The 22,464-nt window shown below is 42.1% G+C and overlaps 1 protein-coding gene across 1 annotated transcript in view; it reads left to right on the forward strand.

Annotated features, from left to right (window-relative positions):
* Positions 1 to 22,464, forward strand: part of LOC145398734 (uncharacterized) — a 71,999-nt gene that overhangs the window by 37,286 nt on the left and 12,249 nt on the right. Inside the window, exons 8-11 of the mRNA XM_080271532.1 lie at positions 3,382 to 3,574; positions 6,586 to 6,719; positions 16,927 to 17,065; positions 20,332 to 20,435. Coding sequence (XP_080127658.1) covers positions 3,382 to 3,574; positions 6,586 to 6,719; positions 16,927 to 17,065; positions 20,332 to 20,435 — 570 coding nt within the window. The remainder of the gene's footprint in view (positions 1 to 3,381; positions 3,575 to 6,585; positions 6,720 to 16,926; positions 17,066 to 20,331; positions 20,436 to 22,464) is intronic.

Here is a 22,464-nt window from a genome sequence, read left to right on the forward strand (position 1 = left end):
TTCATGCAAACACATACCTCTTCACAGATACTGTGCTTCATTGTTCAACTTGTAACAAATCACCAAGTGCACTAAACACATGTTCACTCAAGTATGTGTACCTCAGTGACATGGCATGATGCGGCTAGTGTTAGACTAAAGCTCAAAATCGCCACCACACAGTGCTTCCGTCACAATCATGCTCATGCAATGCCAGCCAGTTGGTACGATATTTTAAAACGTTAGGTTTCATTTTGGACTGACCTTGTATATATTGTATATATAAATCACACTACTATTGGCACTTAAAATTTCATCAGTACATTTAACCCTTGCCGAGCTTTAGACCTCGTATGAGGCACAATAAAAATCTGCACGGGCCACGCTGCAAGCCTCATATGAGGTACAGTTTACATTGGTTATAAAACAATGACTCATGGGATGTAAACTATCTTGCAATGAATCAGCATGGCAGGCATTAAAGATGCTATACCAATTCTTCCAAGACACAACACAAGATATATGAAAAATCTTGTGATATTTTGGAACACATCGGGTTGAGAATCAAAACAAATGACACCATGCTTCCTCATAAGGAATCCCCATGCTGTAGTTTAGCTGATGTATTCTGTTGACTGGGTGGTAAACCAAGTGTCAAAACCAGGTTATCACTTGTATACTACTTCCCAGCAGTCTCTGGAAACTGCTGGGAGTTTCAGCCTTGCTTTTATAAATTAGAGTTTGAGAAACTTATGATATTTAATAACATCCTCACGTGTATAAAACACAAACAATATACTGTACAGTAATCCATTTGGAAGTAAAAAATAATGCTGTTGTCTGGTCAGTTGCTTTACCATGTTCTTGCATGCATCTGTGAATTAAATGAATGATATTTTGTTGCTGTTGTTTTTGCCATTGCACTGTGCTCATCTAAGTGTGAACGTGGTGAACTGTAGACTGAACTTGACTATCTGCAGTTCACCCTCCTCCATCCCGGGGAATAGGGAGCGAGTTGAGGAACATTTGTATAAGTAGGTAGTGGTGTCGCCCGGTTATATTGCTGCCATTGCGTGAAGAAGCTCCATTCTCACACCTAAGCCAATTGTACTTTTAATATCAGAGTGTTTTCTCATGTTGTTTTAGCTTTGCAGTCCAGTAATCAGTATTTCTTAATCCTTTTTTTACCTTATTTCCCTTGTTATTATTAAAGATAAATGAATGTATTTGTGCTTTCTGCTGCGCTTTTCTACCATAAGACAGAATTTACAGTGCACGCTGTCCCTTCTTTCTCTGTTTCTCTAATGACTAACATCTCATCAGTGACTATGCTGTAGGCGGGGGACACTTAAAAGATTTAAATAAACTACAATCGGGGAAAAATCTGCGATTATTTAGAAAACTTTGGCCATATTTGTTTATAGGATTTGAGGAAATGGCATGAGAAAAATGATATTTTTTTTTTTTTAATATTCTTTGTGCTTCATCATATTTACCTTTATTATGCAACCTTGACTTAATACTTCACACTCCATCAGTTCTGCTGTATTCTTTTACATATATCACTATGCAATTTGGACCTAATACTTCACCTTCCATCCCTTACAGTGGGCTCCTTTATATACATCATCATACAACCTGAACCTCCTGTTTCATCCTTCATCACTTCTGTACGCCTTTACATACACCACAGCAATAGATATTTGTAAAGCCTTCGGATTCTGCTGTATTCCTTTACATACACCGCAGCAATAGCCATTAACTTTTGCTGTATTCCTTTACATACATCACAACAATGGATATTAGTAAATCCTTCAGTGCCATCTTCCAACTCTAACTAATCACCATGATACACAACACAAGTATGGAGCACAACACCAAATGTTGGCTGGCCAACTATTTATCTGGTACACAAGCACATGTTCCATTCCGGAGTAAGTCTTCACGAACACAAATTTCCCTAATTGAGTTCCGCAGGGATCTGTTCCCTCACCCATGCTCCTCAAACTATACGTGCATGATATTCCCAGACTCAGCCCACCCAAAATTATTGCCTTACATGCAGATAACTTGTACCGCAAAAATCACCCACTACATTGCAGACACAGTCTGCACACTATAACAGGACTACCTCAACACACTGAAGACTTGAGGATAAAAGGCTGGTGATCACATCTGCCAAATCCACAACAACACTCATCACCAACAGTAAACAGTGTGCCACACACCCCTTCTACTATGATCCTTGGAGTGACATATGACACCAGACACACCTTCAAGGACCTCGTACAAGACTTCAAGATGCAGTGCACCCCAGATTCAGTGCACTCAGGGCAACTCAGGGCCAGACTTTGAGCAACAAAAAGAAACACTGTCCTTACTTGAAGAACAATACATTAGTTCAGAGATGTCTTATGTCTTCCCAGCATGGGCTCCCATCCTATCTATTACTCACTACACCTTACAAACTGTATAGAACAACACCCTATGCACCACCAATGGCTGCACCAAAACCACCCACAGCCCACTTTCACTTTGAAACTATGTGTTGAGTCCATCCTTTCAGAGATTACCATGATATGGGGTACACAGTTCTATCCAGCAACCTGTTCTGATACACAACACCTTTTTCATTCCATGACAGATACACACAACACATCTTGAGAAATAAAACAATAAACACACAAACATTATCAGTCCCTCTTCAACAGTATTCCACCTGACATTTCAACACTGGCAACAAAGAAACATTTGCATACTCACTTCACTGGCAGGGAAATAGCACTACAGTATATTACTTTACAAGCACCCCTCCTGACATCTACCCATCTGAGGAGTCCTTAAGTAGATATGATTGAGTTTACCTAGCTAGGTTTAGGTTAGGACATCACCCAGCCCTCCTCAGCCCCCAGCTGAGATTTTGGTTGGGTGGAATCACAGGTATGTGCTTAGCCTGTAGAATAGGCCCACACAGCATTACACAGATAATGGAGCACTGGACAGCACATACCACACTAAGATGAAGACACAACATCAATGGTGTAGGGAACCTATGTGATGACCCTACAGGGACAGTTGCTTACCTGCGGTCGACAGGTCTGCTCGATCAGATGGATCAGGTTGAACAACAACAAAGCCGCACCTAATGTGCAATCAAGACCAAATATTTAACCATTCAGGACTTTTGTATTAAATTACAAACATTATATTGCAACCCCAACCTAATATTTTGCCTTTCATCACTTTCATATTCCTCTACATACATCATTATGCAACCAAAACTTAACACTTCACCATTCTTCACTTCTGCTGTATTCTTTTACATACATTTTAATGTAATCTGTACCTAATACTTCACCTTCATACTTCACCTTCATCATTTTTGTTGTATTCCTCCAACAGACTGACCTGGAAACTGGCTCAACTAAGGCCATTGACATCAAAAAGAGAAGCAACAGTGCCAGGTCTTCAATAGCAGGGTTGGGTTCCTCCCAGCCTTTGTCCTCTCGCAAGCCATCCATGTTGTCCATGCTCTTCAGCCGTCTGCTGTCTGGCAGTCAGGAGAGCATTCGCCGTCCGGGAGTCAAGCCAAATGGTAAGTTTGTGCTTGAATCTGGATACTTCAATAATCAATTGTCTGTCTGTCTCTTTGTCTCTGTCTGTTTTTCTCTCAATCTCTCTGTCTGTCAATTTATCTACCAACCAATCTATCTTCTGTGTTTTTCTTACATCCAGATGTCTTCATCTTGGAGGGGGCTGTAAATAAATCTCTTTGTCATCCTGTCCTCGGCAGGGGGAAGTCCAGATGTCACTTTTATCAGAGTTTTGCTTTTTTCGGAATGGCTTGGGCCCCAGTTAGTCCATTGTAGTGAGGTTTTACTGTGATTATGCAAATTGTGGTCTGAATGCCCCAGTCAGAGTGATGTTCTTGCATGGGTTCAGTCCCAAAAAGGTGAATGGACATTTTTACTGCCCTACTTTAAGTAATTTATACCCTTTTGCACCTCAAAATTATGTTTCTTGACAAAAAAATTAGAAATTGTGTTTCACATTAGATATTTCTCATTCAAAATTAATTATTTTCCTCTGGTTTCATCATTGTACAGCAAATGCAACATGTGTAATTTGATATCCACAAATGACACGATGTGACTGTATGCAATCAGAATTGACAAAACCCTCATTGAATTTGTGAACCACCTAATTTACAGTTGTTTTAGGCAAATTATAAAATATGTTGACAAGCAGTTTTTATGTACACAAGAAATCACTTAATGCAAAGGATTGTCACGACATATCCAGCAATTGGCCGGCTAGTGGTCCAGTAAGTTAAATTGCTCCATGTGCATGTAGCTCATAGGGACCACATCCAACTGAACAGAGAGACAGACACCATTGTTGAGCATCTCCATTAGACTATATCTCTTGAAAATAAATACTGTACCTCAAATCATATAATGCCATGGAATAAGGAGCCTGAAAATGTAAGCAGAGAGTGGCTAATTCAGAGCCACATTGGACAACACACCCTAGCCATCATGAGGACTCTCAACTCTTTTGGTCACATGCAGGTGGAATAACAATCCACATACACCACCAGACCCCCAGTTAATGGATAAATAGTTACCGTCCAACGAACTGAGTAACTTTCTGAAGTACAAGAAACCATTCGGCCTGTTCCTCACTGTAGCCTACATCGAGTAAGTGGATGGTGGGTGTTCCCACTTACCAGTTTATCATTTTCTGTTTGTACCATGAGCTGTCACATCTGGTATTGTTTAACTTCGTGACATAACCGTTTACCTTGCCTATACCATAATACATAAAGCTGTCATTTTTTTTCCATAAGCAGACCCTTACCAAAAACCAGACAGTCAGATTTATGAATTTTGAATATGCAACTCCTAAGCAAATACTGCACCTATCTTATTAACTTTTCTGAGGGCACAATTTTGTACTTGTGCATACTGGAGCTACTTATACTGAATCAGTAGTAGCCCTTGTATGTGCATTTTTTTTTTTTTCTGTATCCAACTCTGGGCTTAAGCTTCACACCCCATTCCTCGAGCCCTAGCAGTCCTCTTACATACTGCATACCTTCACATTCCACCACTTTGGTGCTAACACCCATTATCCATACTGAATACGTGCCAGGGCTGTCTAATGCAGGACTGATGTATTGGTATTAGCAGAGGTGCTTTTACGACATGTCAGCGGGTCATCTGGTTGATAAGTAAAGTCTGATTTAATGAATTCAGATCCTTAAACCGTTCCCTGTCCTAGCCAGGATTCAGACCCTCATCCATTGGAACTGCAGGCCCCCCTTTTGACTGATTTGGTCCTTTTCATCCACTTAAGCAACTTGTTGTGTTTGGTAGAGATTCCTACTGTTTTGCCTGCTTGGATTCTAAAAACTCATGATCTGTTAGTCATGAACCTAATTCATCTTTTGGGATATTCAGTTTTTCAGGAATTAAGCATGGAGAAGCCAGTATTTTGGCTGGTTGTAAGATAATACCACCCATTTGCTGGCTTAATAGGTTTAGTATCTTTTGATGACCCCATTTTCTGTTTAACTACAGACACTCCTCCTTCACGTCTTCTCTCTTTCAAGAGATAAATTAGGGATAAGTGAATGTCAACAGACACGAGAGATGCATAAGTTGTGCATATTAGTCTCATTGAAGAGGAGGCTTATATGCCATTCGACAAAGATGTGATTTTCTTTTTAACTCGAGTGGTTGAGTAATTAGAGGATCTCATCTAGGGCAGGACTGGGAGATGCAGGCACTAAGCATGCTGAGCCCGCAAATGAATTTTTTTAATGCTGAATCTTGCCACACCAGAGGTTACAGATTTCAGGTGTATGCTGTTCAGATGCAGCATTTCATATACAGTATAACCAGAATACTACCTAATTTCAGACACACACCTTTGTATATACAGGTAGTCCTCATTGTAAGCTTGGGATATGTTCCAAAATATTGCAAATTTTTGTTATCACTTACAGATTGGCATTATAAGTATCAATGGAACTTTAAAAGTTAACATTTCAGTAAGTTGTTGTGGACTTGAAATGAAAACAGAGCATTAAAAGAGTATTCATTCCACATTACAGAATAGTCACCAATGGCAAAGAATGGTCAGGCATGTTCTCTCATCATCGCATACTTTAGAAAGTATCAATAAAAACTGCGGGCTTGTCCACATTGTGCTCTTAGTTTTGATAATATTGCCATAACTGTAGTCACTGGGTGACCACCATTAAGTCCATTGACCCTGGGAGTACTACCATGATAATGAAATGTAACTACTGGCACAATCTTGGTAACTAGCCACATAACTATCACTCTCAGGCAGGAAACATTCAGCCATGGAGTCAAAGTCCAGTCTGATACTCCAGCATTGTTACAGTTTTTTTTTCATCTCAGATTTTACTTTCCCTAACAGTTGGCAGCAACTGTTGAGAAGTAATTGGCAGATTTTAGAACTTGGTGTAGGTTCCAGTCCACAGAAAACATTAATTGCACCATGGTCAAGTACTGTATGAAGATTTTGTATGATGAAGCATGACATCATTATAATTTATATATCATACTGTTACAGCAAGTACCACATCCATGAGCCATCACAGTCGACGTCAAAGTGGGTTGATGCGGTCAGTGTCACGGATGTCATATACGTCACAAGCCATCTCCCACAGTCCTGAACCTATCACTCGTGCTCCCATCGCCACACAGGTATATTGTTTGTTACATAAGTTTGGCATATACTTTAATTCATTCTGTCCTTTTCCTTCTGTCTGTGGGTGACTCTACACTGAGTGACAATCCAAATAGCTTCCTGTACATCAGGAACCCATTTACTATACTGGGTGGTAACCATACTGTATGATGATCAAATTATGGCGCCAGGTGGTTTAGTGGGTAATTAAGGTGCTCCAACTGGATTAAGACTGTGCAGGTTTATGTCCAAGGGTTGGTTGGGGTCTATTTGTCATGGGGTTTTTATAATATCACGGGGTTTTTTAAAATAAATGCTAAATATTATTTAATTGATACTAATGTTCAATAATATTAAAGAGCAGGGACAATGATTGTCTTGCTAAATCGAGCAACGATTCTCTAAGAACGAGAATTTATAAACTTTCTCAACAGTACACAGCAGAGACTAATTACTCACAATTGCTGAATTACTGTACTGTTAGCCTCTGGAGAAAGTTACTTCACCCCTGACAATAAATAACTAATACTAACATCAGGTTCTTGCTGATGCTTAACTCCTAGGTGGCACAACGGATTTTAAGTTAATACAGCAAGACTGGTCTAAGTACCAGTTATGAATAGCAAAACGTTTATGCAAGCTAGGAGCTATATGGAAAATAAGCTTAATTATGGAGAAATGAAACAAGAGTTTACTTTACATTAAGCTCAAGAAAAAGAACTGTTAAATTTATTGATTACAAAATAAATTTAACGTTACAATTCAAAATCAAATTAATGAGATCGCACTCACTCACGCAAAAGCTAAATACTTACGCCTAGGAAAAACACCTTAATTAAACTCTTAAGACTAGAAAAATACAAGAAGGAAATACTAGTCGATGAATGCTTTGTATCACCAAGGTGGGAGCACTGGAGACTGTGATCTTGTGGAGCTTGGGTGCTAGCTGACCTCTCCTCTCACACTTCTGGAGCACAGGACCTCTCTCCGTCAAAGCAACAACTGGACTGAATAAGTCGTGGGAAAAAAGGGGGAGCAGTAGGCCGCATTTTTCCAACGGTCAAGTGAGCGAAACGCGCCCAAAACAAATCGCTCAGCGGAAGCGCTAATGTCTCACACAGAGACGATCACATATGACAATGAAAAATTGATTTGACAAAGCTTCCGTCCGAATGAGCGGTTAACTGAACGATAAACAATGAGTTTTCCTCTAACAGTTCGTGGCTTCTCACAACAAGGAAATGTCGCGAATTTGATTCGTGACATTACTCCCCTACAAAATTAAATTTTTTCCTTATGGGAAAAAATTTGTGGATATATATTTATATGTAAACATCCTAACTCAGTCACACAAGATTCACACTGTGATGCGTGTGCTATCCTGCTACAGGAGAAAGTCGCAGTCGCCAGTGAGCGAAAAAACCTCGTATTTACGTTAATAGAAGCAAGCTTGAGGGAAAAACTACGTGACGACGGTGGAAATCATGTACTCAGGTCAAACTGAGCGAAAATTCGCTACATTTACACTGACAACTAATTGTTGTGTAGCGTGGTGTATGTAATACACGGTGTAGGTGTGACAGTTGTAGTGTAACTGTACCTACGTGTAAAATGACACAATAAATAATAATATGACGACAACGAAGGCAGAGAAGAAGAGGTGGCAGCGTGCGGCAGACGATCAGCTGGGCCGCACAGCAAAACTGCTACACCCATTGCTGTACCTGCAAAACCAATTGAGGTGGAGCATCAAAAGTGTCAATGAGACAAAATTTTATTATGTTACAATTACTCTCTCTGCCTAGCAATCAGTACATGCTACGAAAAATACGCTCTGGCTGAAAAATACAAGTGACAGCCTAAGCTTCGTACATTCGAGGTCGCCATTAATTATAGCACACGATTAGTGTCGGCAAGTTGAGAATCCTTGTGCAAACTCGGGTCTTCCATAGCCTCGAACTGCACACGGGTCCTCAACCTGTGCCTTAACCTACAGTACTTATATTAATATCGGGAAGCTGAGAATCCTTGTGCAAACTCGGGTCTTCCATAGCCTCGAGTCGCCTCTGCGGAGTTCTCTCTCGAACTTCCCCCTTAACCTACAGTACTTATATTAGTATCGGGGAGCTGAGAATCCTTGTGCAAACTCGGGTCTTCCATAGCCTCGAGTCGCCTCTCAACTTCCCCCTTAACTTACGGTACATAATATGCATGTACAGGCCCTGGACATAATGTGTCCTGTGGGGCCAATGGGCGAGACGTCAGGTCTGCACCCACTTCACCACTACCCTGTCTCTCAACTGTCTCAGAGATTACGGGTGTGGTTATGAACGGCACAGGAAGGAGATGTCCCTGATTAGTGGTGTTACTTTGACACACACTACAGGAACGGACAAAACTATCTATGTCTCGTCCCATCCCTGGCCAGAAAAAGTCAGCTCGGATACGGCCCTGGGTCTTCCTTTTGCCCATGTGACCTCCTGAGGCTGAACAATGACCCCATTGTAACACTGCTAGGCGGTACTTGGCGGGAATGACAAACTGCAGTCGAACCTCGCCCTCGGGTGTTCGTGACTCACGGTAGAGCCGTCCTTGTTTGCGAAGGAACTTGGCTCGACCTCCCCGTGAATACTTAATCACTCGACCCTTTTGTTTGTTCCGCACGGTAGCAAGTGTCGGGTCAGAATGTTGTTCTTGTACAACAAGTTGACTACACATCGGATCTTGCGGCAATTCAATGATCACTGGAGTGACACAGTCTGGAGCCTCAGTCATGGCTCGTGTTACCGCAGCAGCTGAAGTCTGAGTAGCGTCATCATCGGAGCAACTATCCTTGACTCCTTGAATATTGCCTACTATAAGGTCAAATAGAGGCTCTGGCATGACAACTGCAAGTGTCGTACCAGTATAAAATGGAGATGCCACCTGGATACATGCCTCAGGGAACAATCTCACTGATCCATCAATAAGCTTTGCATGGATCTGTCGACCTGTATACTGCTCAGGCCGAACTAAACTCTGGTTAACAGAGCAACCTGAGGAACCGTTATCTCTCAGGACCTTCACAGGAATGTCTCCCACAAACCTTGGCTGAACAAGGAAGGTACTGTCACCTGTGGGAGGGCCTGTGGAGGAAGCAGCTAGCCATTCATGAGGCTGCTGAACTGATGCGGCAAACATTGTGCCTTGAGGATTATATACTTGGGAAGATGGAACATTGGCCATCTGTGGAGGGGGGTTCACTGTCACTGTGGGACTAGTGAACTGTGGGGAAGTACCCATACTGGTAGGGACGTGACCACCGTGCCGCTGCTGAGGAATGAAGGCTGCGTTCGCTTCCTGCCTCTTTTGAGCTGGTGGTGAAAAAGTTTGTCCCGACGGTCGGTTACGTGGCTGATACTGCTGCTGGTTAGGGTACTCAGGTTTCTGAGTGTTTTGCCCCTGGTCCTTCCACTGCGGTTTTGGACCTTGACCATTATTCTGAGAATGGCCTTGTTCCTAGGGTTCAGTCTGAGACGGCTTCCCAGACTTATCAGCTTTTCTGCTGTTCCAGGTGTTTTGCTTACGAGTTTGATACCCGTATGCAGTAAAGAATGCGTCAGCCTTCTCTGCCATTTGGCTGGCATCTTTCACCTGGCAGATCTTAAGCTGTGCTATGAGCTCAGCAGGCCACGACCTCTCTAGCTGTGTACGCAGCATAAGGTCAATTATCCCCTCACGCGTGGAAGGAGTTTCATCTTTCTCCATCCACTCATTTAAGTAAGCTGTGAGACGATCAAGGAACTGAACAGCTGTCTCCTTGTCTTGGAGACGAGCTCGCATGAACTGAACTTTGGCGTCGTCTACTGTGAGACCATACGCCTTAATGAGTGCAGCTTTCATCATCTCATATGTGAGATTGTCTCCACGAATTCTGTGGAGAATATCGAGGGCAGGGCCCTCAAATAGGCTAAGAAACTGAAGCCGCTTAGCTGCCTCATCCAGTTGATACATGTCTGCCATGTCCTCAAAACGAGCTATGTACGGCTCGATTCGCTCTATGTACGGCTCGATTCGCTCGCTTTCCTTGTATGAAGGAAGCTTGATGCGTGGGGTCGCCAGGACATGTGCAGGGGGAACGCTCGTGGAGCTTGGACCAACTGCACCAGACGTGTCTGAAGCCAAGGAATCTCGCTTGAGCTTCAGCACTTCAAGTTCATGTTTTTCGCGCGCTTCTCGCTCGACACGTTCGTGTTCTCGTTGTTCCCGCTCGTATTCCCGTTGTTCCCGCTCGCGTTCATGTTGTTCACGCTCGTATTCGCGCTCTTTCTCACGCTGCCCTTGTTCATATGCACGCTGTTCTCGCTCGTATTCGCGCTGAATCTTACGCTCTTCACGGGCATCATTCTCGCGCTGCTGCTCCTGATTATGCCGTGAGAGTATATACTCTTTAATTTCGGTTGGGTCTGTAAGACCCATATCTTTGGCTTCCTGTAAAAATATGGTGGTAGCCATGGCGCTAATTTATTAAGCAAACCGAAACTGAGTACTGACTGCTTCGCAAACGAATGCTAATAACACAAATAAAGACTACAGACACAAGTTAGTGGTGACCAGTCTTATCTAGTTAACTGGCAAAGATTAAAGCAAAAATGCAAATAACTGAGAACTCAATAATTAACACAATGGGTACGGCGGCTACCCAGGAGCGAATAAAATCGTCTGGCGTTACCAAAATAAAGTACTAAATAGAGTTAAGTACTCTATAGATTAATAAAGCAAAAATTCACTTGCTAAATTAACGGTAAACACCAGTAAACTTGTGCCTATAAACTTTAATTATAAATACCTAAATATGAACGAGTGAGCACTATCTCGTGAATAGCTTTAGAGCTAGGAGTTATATAATATCCTGGAATGAGGTCGCCAATTGTCACGGGGTTTTTATAATATCACGGTGTTTTTAAAATAATTGCTGAATATTATTCAATTGATACTAATGTTCAATAATATTAAAGAGCAGGGACAATGACTGTCTTGCTAAATCGAGCAACGATTCTCTAAGAACGAGAATTTATAAACTTTCTCAACAGTACACAGCAGAGACTAATTACTCACAATTGCTGAATTACTGTACTGTTAGCCTCTGGAGAAAGTTACTTCACCCCTGACAATAAATAACTAATACTAACATCAGGTTCTTTCTGATGCTTAACTCCTAGATGGCACAACGGATTTTAAGTTAATACAGCAAGACTGGTCTAAGTACCAGTTATGAATAGCAAAACGTTTATGCAAGCTAGGAGCTATATGGAAAATAAGCTTAATTATGGAGAAATGAAACAAGAGTTTACTTTGCATTAAGCTCAAGAAAAAGAACTGTTAAATTTATTGATTACAAAATAAATTTAACGTTACAATTCAAAATCAAATTAATGAGATCGCACTCACTCACTCACGCAAAAGCTAAATACTTACGCCTAGGAAAAACACCTTAATTAAACTCTTAAGACTAGAAAAATACAAGAAGGAAATACTAGTCGATGAATGCTTTGTATCACCAAGGTGGGAGCACTGGAGACTGTGATCTTGTGGAGCTTGGGTGCTAGCTGACCTCTCCTCTCACACTTCTGGAGCACAGGACCTCTCTCCGTCAAAGCAACAACTGGACTGAATAAGTCGTGGGAAAAAAGGGGGAGCAGTAGGCCGCATTTTTCTAACGGTCAAGTGAGCGAAACACACCCAAAACAAATCGCTCAGCGGAAGCGCTAATGTCTCACACAGAGACGATCACGTATGACAATGAAAAATTGATTTGACAAAGCTTCCGTCCGAATGAGCGGTTAACTGAACGATAAACAATGAGTTTTCCACTAACAGTTCGTGGCTTCTCACAACAGGGAAATGTCGCGAATTTGATTCGTGACACTATTGTTTAATCAGTGCCACTCAAGGATGTGTGCGGCTGGTAACACACATCCTAAATGTCAGGACCAATTTACCTAGCCCTGGGCTCCTACACTCCTCATGGGGAAACACTGGATTAGGTAATGATGATGATGATGATAATCTTAGAAGTGGATGAAAAGAGTTGCGAGGAAAAACATTTCTTTCCTGTATTTCCCTCCCACTCATTTCGATACTATACTTTCAGTCACAGGAGAAATAACACATTTCCACTTAAAGCAGTGATATGCATGTCGGCACAGATGAGAGAGGCTTTTATGAAGTAGCATGAGATGTGTGTTGAACCAGCTAACAGTCCTTGTTATAAGGGATGAGCTTAATACACCACAACTTTCTGCTAACAGTTGCTAATGTATAACAGGAAAAACTGATACTTCACCATCATAAGTAGGAGTGAGCTTTGATATGCTGTTCTTCTGTATTTGACTGGGGATTTACTAAAAGTAGATGTAAAAATGATCCTTATAATGAGGAGTGTCTGTACACTCGCTCCAGAAAGTATCGGTGCAGAATATGTGTTAAATATTATGACATACAGAACAAAGGAAACTGGAAATTGCGGTTCTTTCCTTCCACATGCAGGCATCCCAGACGATAATTGAGTGCTGTATCAGACACCTCTTGTGTCCATCATAATGTGTAGGGAATGGCCGTAAATGTTATAATATATGTAGGTATTAACGGGCTGTCACTGCCACAGTGTCGAATCATTCCGGATGGCATCGAACCCACAGCGCACCGATAATTTCTGGAGCAAGTGTACCTTGTTAGGACTGCATCAACAACCCTGGCGAAGCTCATCATATGTTATGAGTAATTTATGAAGAGATAAAAAGTATGGCACACATCCTCAAGTCTTAGAGGTTTGGCATGATCCCTTCCATGAGTCACTTGTAGTATCAGTTTGTGCACCAACAGATTAACTCTATGAACTGATTTTTGTCTTTACATTAACTTTTTTTCTCTGCTATTGTAGGTAATAAAAATGTAATGGCCAAATTCTTGAAGCACTAACAAGAGAGAGAGATTGTCCAGGTGCTTGAGGATGCAAAAGTGGATATATGTGGATTGACTGAAACTAAATGGCAAGGTGAAAGGATGAGAGAATGGGAATACGGTGTAGGTATATGTGCGGGAGTCAGTGAGAATGAGAGGGCAAGAGAGGGAGTATGTCTGATGATAAGCAAGAAGTGGAAGGAGAATATAAGAGAGTATGGAACAGTGGGTGCAAGGATTGTATGGGTGAGGATGAAAGTAGGTATACAAGCATGGGCGATTGTATGTGTGTATGCTCCAACAGAGGATCGAGTGGCAAGAGTGAAAGATGAGTTTTGGGCGAGAGTAGAAGCATGTATGGACAAGTTTGAGAGGAGCGAGAGAGTGCTGTTGATTGGAGACATGAATGGCAAAGTCGGGAATGTACGAGTGGATGGAGTGGTTGGTCAGTGGGGTGTGCCAGCGGAAGTAGATGGGAATGGTAGTGCTTTGGTGGACATCTGTGCTGGTAAGGGGTTGGCAATAGCCAACACCTACTTTCGTCATAAGATGATCCACCGGTATACATGGAGAGTAATGAGGAGGATGGATGGTGAACTTGTTGAACGAAAGGCAATGATAGACTACGTGTGTGTGGATGAGCGAATGAGAAGACAAGTGCTGGATGCAAGGGTGTGGAGAGGTTGGGGGAATGGAGTCTCGGACCATCACTTAGTGATGGCCAAGGTAGAGCTGCAAAGAAAGTGGTTGAGGAGGCGAAGGGGAAGACAGGAGGAAGCAGCTCCTGTGAGAAGAGTGGAGAAATTGCAAGATAGTGAGAAGAGGACAGAGTATAAGAGCATAGTGGAAGAAAGATTGGGAAGGTATGAGCTAGAGCAGATGGAAGGGGTGGAAGACGTATGTAAGATATTCACGGAAGAGATAAGCGCAGCGTGTGAGGCGGTTTGTGGAGTGAGGAGGAGATGCAAGGGTGTGCAAGGGACAGCATGGTGGAATGATGAGGTGAAACGAGCTGTGGAACAAAAGAAGAAGGCATATGGTGAATGGTTGGCGAGTAGAGGTAGGGGAGAAGATGAGAGAGAGAAGAGAGAGGTATATGTGAGCAGGAGAAGGGAGGTTAAGAGACTGGTGAAGGAGAGTAAGAAGAAAGTGGATGAAAAGTTTGGGAGGAATCTGAGTGTGAAATGGAGGGAAAGTAAGAAATTGTTTTGGAAGGAGGTAAAGAAAGTAAGGCAGTGTGAAAGGGGAAATAGTAGGGGAGTGAAAGATAGGAATAATAGATTGTTGGTGGAGAAGAAAGAGAAATTGAGGAGATGGAAGGAGCACTTTGAGGATTTGTTGAATGTAGAGAGTGAGAGCAGTGTGAGTATAAGTGGTTGGGGAATGGCTGGGAGAAGAAGAGATGAGAGGAGGGAGGAAGAGATCAGTAGGTCGGAAGTAGTGGAAGCGATGAAGAAGATTAAGCTGGGAAAGGCCCCAGGAATTGATGGAGTGTGTGGTGAAATGCTTAGGTATGGGGGTGAGATTGTTGTGGAGTGGATATGGAAGTTGTGTAGATTGGCTTGGGAAGAGGGAAGGGTTCCAGAGGACTGGAAATCAGGTATAATTGTTCCTCTGTACAAAGGAAAAGGGGAGAGAGAAGTATGTGGTAACCATAGGGGTATTTGCCTTCTTAGTGTGACTGGTAAAATATATGGTAGAATAATCATTGATAGGGTTAGGCATATGACAGAGGAGCTAGTTGGAGAAGAACAAGGGGGATTTAGGAAGGGAAAAGGGTGTGTAGATCAGATATTTGTTCCAAGATGTTTAGTGGAGAAGTATCTAGAGAAGGGAAGGAAAGTGTACGCTGCCTTCATGGACTTGGAGAAAGCTTATGACAGAATAGATAGGAAAGGTATGTGGAAGGTATTAAGAATATATGGAGTGGAGGGGAAATTGTTGAGTGCTGTGAAGAGTATGTACGAGGGAGCTAGGGCTACGGTGCGAGTGGATGGTGAGCTGAGTGAGTTCTTTGATCTCAATGTGGGACTGAAACAGGGGTGTGTAATGTCTCCATGGCTGTTTAATATATATATGGATGGGGTCGTAAAGGAGGTACAAGGTAGGGCAGTGGATGTGGTGGTGGCCCTAATGAATGAGGGTGAGATTTGGAAGCTTCCGGTGTTGCTGTTTGCTGATGATACAGTATTGTTGAGTGAAGATGAATGGGAGTTGCAAGGTTTGGTGAATGAATTTGGGACAGTGTGTAGGAGGAGGAAGCTGAAAGTTAATGTAAACAAAAGTAAAGTTATGGTGTTTGAGAGGAATGAAGTCACAGAGTGTGCAGTGAGGTTGGATGGTGAGGATATGGAGAATGTGAGTGCATTCAAGTACTTGGGTAGTGTGATGAGTAAGGATGGAACTTTGGGGGATGAAGTACGTGAAAGGGTACAGCAGGGAAGGAAGGTTGTTGGCACACTGAAAGCAGTGATGAGAAATAAGGAGGTGAGTATGGAAGTTAAGAAGTCACTGCATGATGGTATTGTGATCCCTACCCTGACGTATGGAAGCGAGGCGTGGACCTTGCAAGAGGGGAACAAGTCAAGAGTGAGAGCAGTGGAAATGAGTTACTTGAGAGGAGCATGTGGAGTGACATGGAGGGACAGGTTGACGAATGAAGAAGTGAAGGAACGTTGTGGGGTAGATGTGGATGTGGTTGAAAAGATTAGGAGAAATACACTGAGGTGGTTTGGACATGTGGAGAGGATGGAGAATGAACGACTGACTAAGAGGGTGTATGTAGGTGAGGTGGAGGGAGGGAGAGAGAGGGGTAGACCGAGGATGAGGTGGAGGGATGGAGTTGAGAGGTATATGAGGGAGGGGGGGGTGAGTTGGGGGGAGGGGAGTCAAATGGTGGGTGACAGAGTGACTTGGAGGCGTTTTGTCTGTGGCCACCCTTTGCGGGATTAGGGCGTCGGGCTATACATAGATAGATAGATAGATAGATAGACTAACATATCTTTTGGTGACATGTGTTTGAACATCCTAGAGCCTACCTACCTATAGTATTTATGCTTACTTACCAAGCACTGTATTTACTAAACCACCTCCCAGTTAGTACACATGATTATTTACCCTAACTTGCCTACTGCTATACTGTCCTACCTACATAATGTAACTACCTACCTTCCTATCTTTTTGCTGCCTCCCTTGCTGTTAACCTACCAACCCTTTTACTTAGGTACCTACCTACCTTCCATAATATTTATCCATCAATCAATCTGTGTACGCTTCTTACAGGACAGTGCCATCTTCCGTATGTCAGATGGATCACTCAATAACATGGATGATGTAATAAGCTCACGCCAAAAGAGCAGGAAAAATTCAGGCGATGATGAGGACCACATTGTAATGAAGATTAAACGACGAGATAAAGATGGTAAGTAGTGAACAGGATAGCATTGTAAATCATTATGCATTTAGTTCCTTTTATAAGAGAGGCATATGCTCTATAATATCAAAACATTTTACATACAACTACAGCAATCCCCCACCAGCCACAAGGATTATGTTCCTGAAAACCACTGTGGTTAGGAAAACTGTGGTTGGTGAAGTTAACATTATATGGGGAAAATAAGGTTAAGGAAACCTTGCATGAAAGTAAAAAGGGTATAGCATGAAAAATATGTACTGTACTATTTTTCTGGTCTTTATTGCACAATATTGCACTACCAAATGTAATCATGAACAATAAAACAAAAGTACTGTAGAAAGTGATTTTCTGCAAACCTTAGAGTAATGAAGGTATCAGCTGGCTAGAGTACTGTGCTGGTGGAAGGCTGGGGACCATCATGAACTGACTTGGATGATGGCTTGAAGTAGCACAGGTTAGATGATTGCTTTATTTTATTCTGGAGATCTTTCTGCACCTGTTTGTATGGAACTAAATAATGTGTCCAAGCCATTCCTGAATTTTAGACTCTGTTTCATGAAAGGATCTATGTCAGTGAAGAAGTCAGCAAGACTGCAAGATTGTTGACAATGAGTAATCCTTTCCTAAGGTAAGCAAGAGTCATTTTGTCACCACCACCACTGCCCACTGAATGTTTTGGGCCCATGATGACAACAGCACAAGTGTTAAATTGAGAGTAAGAGATACTGCAACAGCACACCTACTCAGTCTGCTCCCAATAACAATGTAGACTGAACTGGAAGGTGGGAAAGCTGCTACCTTGGGAGAACATTGCTGCAGCCACTGCAAACCATTTGCACGTGAACCAGGCCCTGTCATAGGTGATTTGGTATACAAATACTTTACTGTGTACAGTATAAGTGAATTTTGGGGTTGGTGAAACCATGGCTGGCAGGGGATTACTGTACTACTGGGAATTGGGAGAACTGGCAAATCACTTCATAGACAGCAGTGGAATTTTAATTGGCAGTTGTTTTTATTTTTACTGAGGATTTAATAGCAAAACAGAATGCAGAGAAATATATATACCCAACAAGGACTGCCTGTAATTAACTTTTCATATATCTACATAACTGATCATATAACACAGAAAAAAAAAGACCAGTGCAATTTCCCAGGTAATGTAGAATTATTCCCACCCACCCCTACTATAATGCTATTGTTGTTAATGTGAGATAGTTTTATTGAGCTTTGGGGATGCCTCTTGCAGTGAAAGGGTTAGAAGCAGTACGAGTTCATTCTTTCCATACATTTTGAATTTTTTATTTTGTTGCCCTGACACTTTTATTCAGTGTAAGAGAGACTTCTTGTTAATGACCTTGCACCATACCATACCATGGGCTTGCTGGCACATTGACTGATTGTTGAACATTTCTGTTTGTTGTACAAGTAGGCAGCATACCACTCCCCTGGAAAAACATCCCTAAATTCAAACATTCTAGGACTTACTTTGGGCACACATGACCTTTTCTCAGCTCACAAGCAGCATCAATGAAAACTGGTCCCTTGAAGACACAGATGAGCATTTCTTTTGGATGACAGAAAGAACCCATGAAAATCCATTTACAGGATAAACAGTTCATTAATGCAGTTACAAATAACCCTATCCCAACCTTGGACCCATCCTTAACCAACATAAACATGGGTCAGCTTCAAAATGCACAAAACAAAGCCTTAAGGAAAATAACAGGATGCACTAAGACCACATAATATAGTTTGCATACATCAGGAAACAAAAACACTTTCAGTTGAGGATAATATAAATATATAAATATTCGTAATCCTTCCCACTCTTGTAAGTTTATGTTGCATCACCCCCATCCACAATGAAACAAAAAATGAACAACTGCCCAACACTTCACAGAGGATGTCAGTAACATCCTTCCTCGTTTTCCACGCAACACTGCACTTCACAAACAGAAGTGCATAGCTACCACAGCCATCCAAAACCTTTAACTAAATAACAGCCTTCATTAGTCACCAATATACATATAAGTACACCCCTCAGAAACTACCCTACCCAGAGTGACACAAGGACACCAAACCAGAGTGCGATGTGGCCACCACCTTTCCCTAGTACTGTATGGTAGCAGCACAAAACACAACTCACATAAAATATCCTTTGCCTTCATTGCAGCATAGCCTTCCACACCACAACACACTCACCTCATGCACCACACTGCCACAACACACTCATCTCATGCACCACACTGTCACAACAGAGACAGTCATTCAACGTAACCTCAATAAAAGACCTCTGGGAGCAACCAGTTGAAGTGTCTGACTTCCAGCAGTCTACTAGGTTTATGTCCAGATGAACCTAGTGTTGCAGTAACAACAACAACAACATTTCTATAAATATAGTTCAGTGATGTGTTAATTCTGCATTGATATTGGCAAACAGTAAGTTATGTATTACAGGCATGACTAATGTGCAGATATTCTACAGTTTTACCAGAAAGTTCATGGACCTATACATCCTGGGGACATCTTACCTGAGAAATCTGTCTGTCTATTGCCAGACGCCTTAATCCCGTACAGCGTGGCCACAAGCAAATCGCCTCCACTTCGCCCTATCCCCCACCATTTCACTGCCCTGCTGTGCCTCCCCATCCCTCTTCCCACCTCCACCTCACTCACATACACTCTCCTCGTCAGTCTCTCACCCTCCATCCTCTCCACATGGCCAAACCACCTCAGTGTGTTCCTGAGAAATATTAGTTAAAATAAATACAGATGACATCTATGGCCTGAAGGAATTACTGAGATTGTTTCTGTCCCTAAGAGCCAGGGGTGTCTTGCCTGAGTTCAATGGAACTGTTGGGCAGTAGCCAGAAATAAGTTGATAGATATCCCCAGGATGAAGGGTTATAATAATGGATTTTTTATGGACTGGCAGAACCTATAAGAGAAGGGGTGGCAGAGCCTGTAAGAGAATGGTCCTAAAGATGAAGTCTTGTGTGATCATTGCCATGTCCAACCGATCCTATGTTATCCAATAATGTCAGGTTTTGAAGCCATCAGCTGACTATCTCTTCCTTCAACCACAGGTTAATGCATGTTAGTCCTTTAGTATATAAAGTAAAAATGATCCCCGCATCTCTCTGTCTCTCTTTCTCTCTGTCTGTAAAAAGGAAAAAAATTGACTTGATCTTCGAGAATATCATGCATCTTTGTTATTTCTGTACTGGTCACTGGGAAGTCTGAATCTTCAATCTCTATTTTTTCTTCAGGGAATGTTATTGTGATGGAATCCTCTGAAGACATCCATTATCAGCCATCCCGGACAGGCCCCCTGCAAAGGTCAAGGAAACCTAGGTCTATTATTCTGACAGAGGTAAGGGACATTGTTTATAGAAGAAGAATGGGACAGCAGTGGCACTGTTGCTGTTTTCACTCCAGGTTCATCTGGACATGAACTAGGTGGATTACAGGCTGAAGTTGCCTTACTCCTACAGTTCACCAACTTCCCTCTGGGGATAGGGAGGAAGTTGAAGGGCATTTGAATAACCTGGCAGTGCAGCCATCCAGCTATATCAATGCCACCACCTGAAGGCATTCCTCTCCATAGCAGAAAAACAAAATAGCACTAACACTGCAAGAATCTTGTAATTGTTTTACCATATCAACATATATTACTGACACAGTACAATATTTGCATGAAATATTATTGAATGTAAATTAGTTAACAAAGTGTAGCTACTGTACTCTTCCATACTAGTTAGGTATTATTTCAGTATGGTGTATAACCATCCATGATTATGTGGAGAACATAATTTTAAATAAAAAGCAGTGGCCTTGGGTCTGTCAACCAATGTATACCTGTAGGTGGTTTTAGTATAAATAGTGATAGACACTCAAGTCCATATTGTTGTAGGCTTAGGAGACTATACAGTATAGCCCCTCTTCCTTACCAGTTCATTTTTGCTTATAGCACTATTTTGTTATTTTTGCAAACTTCTTCCATACTGTAAATATTTACATAACCTAAGAAGAAGTACTGAAGCAGGCAGATTAATCACTGAGGAAGAGATGATAATAAGCCTTCTAACTGCATGAGATAATGGGAGACAGAGACCATGATTCCTTAGTTAAGTAGGAGGTAGCACCAGAGCTTACTGCAGAAATCTTCTGCTGGTAAATGGAGTGCATCTTGCAATTACTGTCAGTAGTTTCTGAAGCACGTGAGGGAGATGCAATATATTTGACCTAACTATCTCGTTGCTGACAGCGCTTTGTAATGTGGGATGCAGGCTGATCATACCTAATAACTATGACATTCCATAAGTTGCTGTCAGAAATTAGGGGCTTGTATTCGAGTTTGCGATTTGATGTTTGAGCATAGGCCCATGGTCACAGGGCTAGTCAGGTACAACACACACACACACACACACACACACCCACACACCCACACACACACACACCCACACACCCACACACACCCACACAAACACACACACACACACACACACACAAACACACACACACACACACACAAACACACACACGCACACACGTGTCCCTAACCAGCATGGTCGCAATATTGTGCGAAAGAATTCTGAAAGATAGATGGATAAAATATCTGGAAGAGATGAATATTTTGACTGACAGTCAGTTTGGATTTAGAAGTGGAAGGTCATGTGTTTCCAACTTGTTGAGTTTTTACTCTAGAGCGACTGATGTGCTACAGGAAAGAGATGGTTGGGTGGATTGTGTGTATTTAGATTTGGAGAACGCCTTTGACAAGGTACCCCATAAGAGACTAATGTAGAAACTAGAGCATATAGGAGGACTGAAGGGGAACCTCCTGGAATGGATGAGAGACTTTTTGAGAGACAGACAAATGAGGACAATAATAAAGGATAAGATGTCTGGATGGAGGGAAGTAACAAGTGGAGTCCCACGGGGCTCGGTGTTGGCACCAGTAATGTTCCTGATTTACGTAAATGATATGGTAGATGGAGTGAACAGTTGTCCAAGTTTGTTTGCTGATGATGCAAAGATCTTGAGGAAGGTAGAGGTTGAGGGGGATTGTAAAATGCTGCTGGAGGATCTGGATAGGATACACAGTTTGCCCTTGTGGCAAACCGCACATGGCCACTCTCCCTTGTCAAAGACGAGGGAGAGTGGCCATGTGCAGTTTGCCACAAGGGTGTGGGAAGTAATTCCATCTTGTGCGGTGTATGTGATAAATGGGTGCATAAGAGATGTAGTGGTATCAGAGGTAGACTGCGAGATAATGCTGATTTTATGTGTACGGCGTGCCAGGGTGAGCAGGTGGAGATCGTCAGATGTGAAAGGATTGAACTTGCTGGTGAATCTCTTGAGTGTGTGGAAGAGTTTTGTTATTTGGGAGACATGTTGTG

The sequence above is a fragment of the Coenobita brevimanus genome, chromosome 46 (assembly GCF_032717465.1).
Source record: "Coenobita brevimanus isolate Jiangsu-jjx chromosome 46, ASM3271746v2, whole genome shotgun sequence".
Taxonomy (NCBI): domain Eukaryota; kingdom Metazoa; phylum Arthropoda; class Malacostraca; order Decapoda; family Coenobitidae; genus Coenobita; species Coenobita brevimanus.